Here is a 6,872-nt window from a genome sequence, read left to right on the forward strand (position 1 = left end):
CTGACATTAACGCAGCCCACATATAAAGTTTACATTTAATAAGAGAGCTTCTTTTAATTTTTCACTTATTAAAGACAGCACTTGCTGAACTTTGATGTTTGGGGGGCAGATCTCCAAAGGAGAAGGAGCTGAAGAGCTCCTTCTGAGACTCGAGTGTGGGGAGCTGCACCTGCCAGGCTCCAGGAGAATGTGCTAAGTAGCTTCCATGGGCAAGGCAGGAATGCGAACTTCCCTATCTCTGTGACAGGAGGTTATGAAATCCTACCAAGAAGCAGCAGGTGGCAGATGCGGGGTCCCATTTTCCTAAGTCACAAACTCTCAAAGAGAGATTTTGCCTGATAACAAGATTACCACACGAGTGATCTTGCGTGTGCAGCAACTTTGAGAGCCATCCTGGGAGCTAGGTGTGTAGTGTTTATGATACTGTTGAGGCTCGTAAATATCTTGTATGGCTGCAGGCGAGCCAATCCTTGGAAAGGCGCTGCATCTCGCTGACTCTAGGGCCAAGCCCAGCTGGCTGCCTGTATATAAGGGGAAGTCTCTGTGCTCCCTGTAGAGGAGTGTTAGCTTCTTTCCTTTCCCGACGTGGCTCCTTCTCTCTCCACGTCAACATGAGTCGACGCTTTAGCTCCAAGTCTGCGTACCGTTGCGGCGGTGGAGGAGGGGGCTTCAGCTCTGGCTCTGCGGGGGTGGTCAGCTACCAGCGCAGGTCCACCAGCAGTTCTGTGCGCCGCAGCGGGGGAGGCGGTGGGAGGTTTTCTGGTGGAGTGTGTGGCGGTGGTGCTGGTGGTGGTTTTGGAAGTCGGAGTCTCGTTAACCTTGGTGGCAGCAAAAGCATCTCCATTAGTGTGGCCGGAGGAGGTGGACGTGGCGGTTTCGGCGGTGGTTATGGCGGCGGTTACGGCGGGGGTGGCTTTGGGGGTGGCGGATTTGGTGGTGGCGGCTTTGGGGGCGGCGGTTTTGGAGGTGGTGGCATTGGGGGTGGCTTTGGGGGTGGTGGTTTTGGCGGAGGTGGTTTTGGTGGGGGCGGTTTTCCTGTTTGCCCTGGTGGCATCCAGGAAGTCACCATCAACCAGAGCCTCCTGCAACCCCTCAATGTGGAAATTGACCCTGAGATCCAAAAAATAAAGACCCGAGAAAGGGAGCAGATCAAGACCCTCAACAACCAATTTGCTTCCTTCATCGACAAGGTGAGTCTGTCCTCTCAGTGCACCGGAAGGGCTGCTCCTGTTCCACATGGGATGGCCCTGCCCAGGCGTGCTTGAGTTTGAGCCTCAGGTTTCTGTGGTTGGATGGTTAAAAGGGTAGTTTGTGGAATTGTCTTCAGGAGATACATTAGAAGTATGTTTGCAGTGATACTGATGACTAACTTCTCTCTTGGGCAAAAACGTCTGTGGTCCACTTAAAGGAAGGTCAATTTGATCTTACCATGAAGAGCTTTTTTTTTTTTTAAATTCAACTCCTGAGCTGACTTTGGCCTCAGAGATGTTGAATAAAGATGACAGAAATGAGGTTAATTCAACCTCCTAGGCTGCAAACCAGAACTCTGGAAAGGCCTTCCTAACCATAAAAAGGGACTTTACTTGAGTACATGGTGATATTGTAGCTAAAAGTATGCAGTGAGTCAGGGCCAAGCATCTCTTCCTGTCAGAAGAGGAGAACTGCACCCTGAGAATTTTCCATTGATACTGGACCAGGGTGGAGAATGTTTTGTGCTTGTGTTTCCAAGTATCTGCTCTAGAAAAGAATGTAAACTATTTTTCACTGGATCATCAATAACGTCAACACAATAGATTTGGAATTCACTTTTTGTATTTTCCCAACATACTTTTGAACTATATGTTTGCTCAGGGAAGGCAAAACAATTTTTATGGTACTCTACCTAAAACAAAAGGAAAAAGGAAGGTAAATCTCTTAAGCACCAAGTATCTGTTTCAAAGTATGATTGCAGTAATTTTATATGTGCTTTGCTATTTGGGTAGTTACCCCCTTACAAAGTTCCAATGGAAACTTTTTAAGTACCATTTCCAATCTTATGGAAGTTGAGGCTTCTCTGAGTTCACAGTGAGTTGGGTTTTATTATGAAAATGATTTTAACTTGATCATTTTCTTCCTACTTTTTCCCTCTTCCATGGCCAGGAAAATAGGCATTGAAGTTCTTTCCCAAGTGGCCGGGCCTGGCTATGTGGTAGGCCTTGGTACTCAGTGGCCATAAGACTCATTTCTGTACCAGTGGGTAACGGGGTCTTGTGTTCTTAGGTGAGATTCCTGGAGCAGCAGAACCAGGTGCTGCAAACAAAATGGGAACTGCTGCAGCAGATAAACACCTCCACTAGAAGCTACAGCTTAGAGCCCCTCTTTGAGGCATACATCAGCAACCTGAGAAGGACTGTGGACCAACTGAAGAGCGACCAATCTCGGCTGGATTCAGAATTGAAGAACATGCAAGATCTGGTGGAAGATTACAGGAGCAAGTAAGGCTTACTGGCTGGGCTACTCTTGGTTTTTGTTCTAAAATATTTCCAGAAAGTAGCAAGCTAAGACTACGAACAGCATGTAATACCTTTTCATAGGTTAGAGGAAAGTCATTTTCAGAAATCTTTGTTTTCTCAGACACTGGTAATAGTTCAGTGGTTTTATTGCTTAGAAAGTAAAATGTCTTAGGCTGGTTATGACAGGCAAGGACAATGACAGGCAATGTCACTTTTAGTCTAGAAAGCTAAACGTTGGGTCTCGCCTCCCCGAATCTCCTCCTCACTTCTGATTTCCTTGCAGGTATGAGGATGAGATCAACAAGCGGACAAATGCAGAGAATGAGTTTGTGGGTATCAAGAAGGTGAGACAATTCTGTAGGATGCCTATCACATTTGAAATAAGTAAGAGTGGAGGATGTCCAATACCTAAGCAGAAAGAGGTCATAACGTGGAGAATCAGGTAGTGGGCCTGAGGAACAGCTGAGGTAGAGATCCCCCTACCCGATATTATCACAGACCTGGACTTGTCCAGACACTCTGCTTCTCCAGATCCCTCAGGACTTCCTGGAGTGAGGAGGCAGTTCTCAGCAAGTCAGACAAGATCACTTGTGATACTAAGGGGTGGGGCAGTCTAGGGATGAAGAAGTGAAGAAGACCTCTTGGAAAATCCCCTCCTAGCAGGGGAGAGGTACTTGCCCTGAAAAGACTCTGACTTCATGATGTTCATGGTTCTTCTAGGATGTGGATGCTGCTTACATCATCAAGGTGGACCTTCAAGCCAAACTTGACAACTTGCTTCAGGAAATTGATTTCTTCAAAACACTCTACCAAGCAGTAAGTTCTCTAGTTTCAACCAGGTTTACCGAAATGGAGAACCTTTAAGCCCAAACCCACTCCTATTCAGAGGTATATCTTTCTTCTCCTGAAACCCTCTCCCTGTCCCAAGTTGTTCTTTAGTTTTAACATGGTAAGTCACTGAACTGTTATGCCTCGCAGGAGCTCTCTCAGATGCAGACTCATATCAGCGATACCAATGTTATCCTTTCCATGGACAACAACCGCAATCTGGACCTGAACAGCATCATTGATGAAGTAAAACACCAATATGAAGAGATTGCCCAGAGGAGCAAGGCTGAGGCTGAGGCCCTGTACCAGACCAAGGTGAATGGGCTGATGCCTGTCCAGTTTTCCTAAAATGTCTTTTCTTGCTATCCTGATTTTTCTCTTACATTTGTGTGCATGAGTCATGGTGCATTCTGCCACCTCTGAATGATCTGATCTACCACATTTAGTATGAAGAGCTCCAGATCACTGCTGGGCAACATGGAGACAGCTTGAAAAATACAAAGATGGAGATTTCTGAGTTGAATCGGGTGATCCAAAGACTTAGATCTGAGATCGACAGTGTCAAGAAGCAGGTACTTGCTTCCTTCTTCAACTGCTCAGTTATACGGAATGGGATGGAGTGTCCAGGTTATTGGAGGATGTGTTCCTAATTTTGAAGCTTACAATCCATATGAAGGTTGTATTGTTATCCCTAGTTCTTTGGTGACTATGGTTTCTAGAGTTTGGCCATGATGCTAGGTTCTCCTAGGGGAAATTTATGAAAATGACCTAGTAAAGAAATAGATATAGTGGTCATGAGAGGTCTAGCCCATGGCCCAAAGTGACTTAAAAGGTGGTGAGTGAGAGGAAAGGCAACCAGGAGAATAGACATCTGGAAGAATGTCAAGTCTGTAGGCAGTGAGAGTCTCACCTTAGGGCCCAGTGAGGCAGCTGCATCACCTTTATTTAAGGAAGTTGACACAGTGATGTATTATCTTAAGACAGGTGAATGCAGGTCCTGTAACTCTCTGGGAGTCAGAGTACTGGCCACACAGGGGTGGAGAGATCAATCTGAGACAGAAAGGCCAAGATGGAATTAGGTAATCAGAGAGCGTATAATGTGCTGGATTCTCCTTTTCCAGATCTCTTCGCTGCAGCAGGCCATTAGTGATGCCGAGCAACGTGGTGAGAACGCCATTAAGGATGCCCAGAGCAAGCTGAATGAGCTGGAGGATGCCCTGCAGAAGGCCAAGGAGGACATGGCCCGCCTGCTGCGCGACTACCAGGAACTGATGAACACCAAGCTGGCCCTGGATGTGGAGATCGCCACTTACAGGACCCTCCTGGAAGGAGAGGAAAGCAGGTGAGGAAGGGACCCTGGGCAACTGGCCACTTCCTATGTGGTTCCTCCCTTGGACACTGGTTGCTGTTGAAGATGCAACCACATGACTGCAACTTGTCCTGGGTATGGGGAAAGGAAAAGCTCACAGCACAGGAGGAAAGGCTTGGTTTCAGTTTGGGAGCCAGAGTCCCAAGCTTTTTTTTTTTTTTTGAAGGCTGTTGCATCTGTCTGAACTCTCTGAGATAAAGCAATTTATTCTTCACCTGAGTGTGCATTTGTTAGTCACTCAGTCGTGTCCAACTCTTTGCAACCCCATGGATTGGGGCCCGCCAGGCTCCTCGGTCCATGGGATTTTCTAGGCAAGAGTATTGAAGTGGGTTACCATTTCCTTCTCCAGGGGATCTTCCTGACCCAGGGATCAAACCTGGGTCTCCCACATTACAGGCAGACTCTTTACTGTCTGAGCCACACCTGGGCTGGCTCAAATGTCATCTGACCCAAAACCAATGCCTTTGGATATGGTGGGCATGTTTACTTTGTCTAATTTACATGGAGATTTTGCCCTGTTAGTACTGATGCTGAGAAAAATGACCAAGTTCGGGAGGCCAGAGGGAACGGGATTAGGTTTCAGATGAAGCAGACTGGGGGACTCCCAGGTGGGGAGACTCTTTAGTGATGTCTGAGAGGGCCCAGGGAGGCAGTCTTTGAAGCTGGCATCATGAGTATTATGCTTTTCTTTCTCCTTCAGGATGTCTGGAGAGTGTGTCCCGAACGTGAGTGTGTGTAAGTACAAGCTGATTTCTCAGGGCTTCTTCTCGGGTGCAGGTCTTGCTGGTCTTGCTGGGTTGGAAAGGGAGTTGGGGTTGATGATAACGAAGTGTTCTCTTGCAGCTGTGAGCACCAGTCACACCAGCATCAGCGGTGGCGGCGGCCGAGGAGGCGGTGGTTTTAGCTCCGGTGGCGGCGGCTACAGCTCTGGAGGTGGTGGCGGCTACGGCTCTGGAGGCGGCGGCGGCTACGGCTCTGGAGGTGGCGGTGGCTACAGCTCCAGAGGTGGTGGCAGCTACGGCTCTGGAGGAGGCAGCAGTGGGAGCCGTAGAGGCGGCTCTGGAGGAGGCGGTGGCGGCTCTGGAGGCAGCTTCAGCTCCTCTGGAGGTCGGGCATCCAGCACCAAGACCTCCAGTGGTAGTTCCAGTGTGAAGTTTGTTTCCACCAGCTATTCCAGAGGGCCCAGATAAAGAGGTCCTCTCTCCTCCATTGGCTTTCTCTCTCCATCACTACCAAATACACTTCTGAGTGCCCCAGCCTTACTGGAGGAAAAAAGTTATGGTTACACTGGCTCATCCTATTTCCTAGCTCTGTCCTTTCTGCTCTGATTTCCAAAGAAAAATTTTTGAATCAGTGGCAATCTTAGTCCCTCAGCTAGGACCCTGCTCTGTACTCTGCCCAAGAAACACTTCAACAATCACTGCTACACACATTACATTTCAAAGCATTTTCTTAAGTCAGTCAGAGGAGAGCTGGTCAGACCCACGGCTTCTTTGCCGTGGACAGAGCACAAGCTCTGGACAGCTCCCTAGTATCCTAACTCCCACGGCAAGCTCTGTGCTGCTTTGGTTTTGTACGTAAGGTGTAAGCCAGTTGGCTTTTGTGGAGAGGTCTTAAACTCCCTGTTTCCTGTGTTGCTGCAATAAACTGCATTTGAAATTCTCTCTGTGTCTCCATTTCCAGTGTTCACAGCACTGTCCATCCTGGATGGGTATTCTGTGGGGAGAAGACGACCCTGGAGCCCTATGGCGTGTCTGTGTGTGTGGGAGGGTGGGGTTGGGGCACATGAACATGAGTAAGGTGGGAACGCTGGTCAGACAACATTTAACTTTAAACATTCAACATTTAACTAGAATGAACTCTGGCCCAGAGGGTGGAGGTGTCATGAGAAATAGAGACTAGGGTAGCAGGTTTTACTCATCTGAGAGGGCTTTTTTGAAAAGGGCAGTGAACCAAGCAGGTTGGGAAAGAGGAATCTGGCATTGAAAAGAGGAGGAAAGTATTATTGGAAAAGCAATTGTTTATGTAGAATAGCCAATGATGGTGTTATTAAAGAAAACTTAGGTCCACTTGCCCTTGTGCAGTAAAGCCCATGTACTGACACCAGGTTATGATGAAGGAAAGTACAGTGTTTACCGTAGGTGACAAACAAGGAGTCTGGGCAACTAACGCTCAAAAGGCCC

General features: G+C 47.9%; 1 protein-coding gene across 1 annotated transcript; it reads left to right on the forward strand.

Annotated features, from left to right (window-relative positions):
• The first annotated feature begins 611 nt into the window (after positions 1–611).
• KRT1 (keratin 1) lies at positions 612–5,879 on the forward strand. The gene is made up of 9 exons (XM_065932067.1): positions 612–1,190; positions 2,260–2,474; positions 2,776–2,836; positions 3,213–3,308; positions 3,471–3,635; positions 3,767–3,892; positions 4,442–4,662; positions 5,390–5,424; positions 5,533–5,879. The coding sequence occupies exons 1-9, from the start codon at positions 612–614 to the stop codon at positions 5,877–5,879; spliced, it is 1,845 nt and encodes a 614-aa protein (XP_065788139.1).
• Positions 5,880–6,872: the final 993 nt, after the last annotated feature.

The sequence above is a fragment of the Muntiacus reevesi genome, chromosome 4 (genome assembly GCF_963930625.1).
Source record: "Muntiacus reevesi chromosome 4, mMunRee1.1, whole genome shotgun sequence".
Taxonomy (NCBI): Eukaryota; Metazoa; Chordata; class Mammalia; order Artiodactyla; family Cervidae; genus Muntiacus; species Muntiacus reevesi.

Bases quoted from the DNA above. Each gene is read 5' to 3' on its own strand.
- KRT1 (XM_065932067.1), top strand. From the start codon at position 612: ATGAGTCGACGCTTTAGCTCCAAGTCTGCGTACCGTTGCGGCGGTGGA. The intron at 1,191-2,259 runs GTGAGTCTGTCC...TTGTGTTCTTAG, and splicing joins TTGCTTCCTTCATCGACAAG to GTGAGATTCCTGGAGCAGCA. The intron at 2,837-3,212 runs GTGAGACAATTC...TGGTTCTTCTAG, and splicing joins AGTTTGTGGGTATCAAGAAG to GATGTGGATGCTGCTTACAT.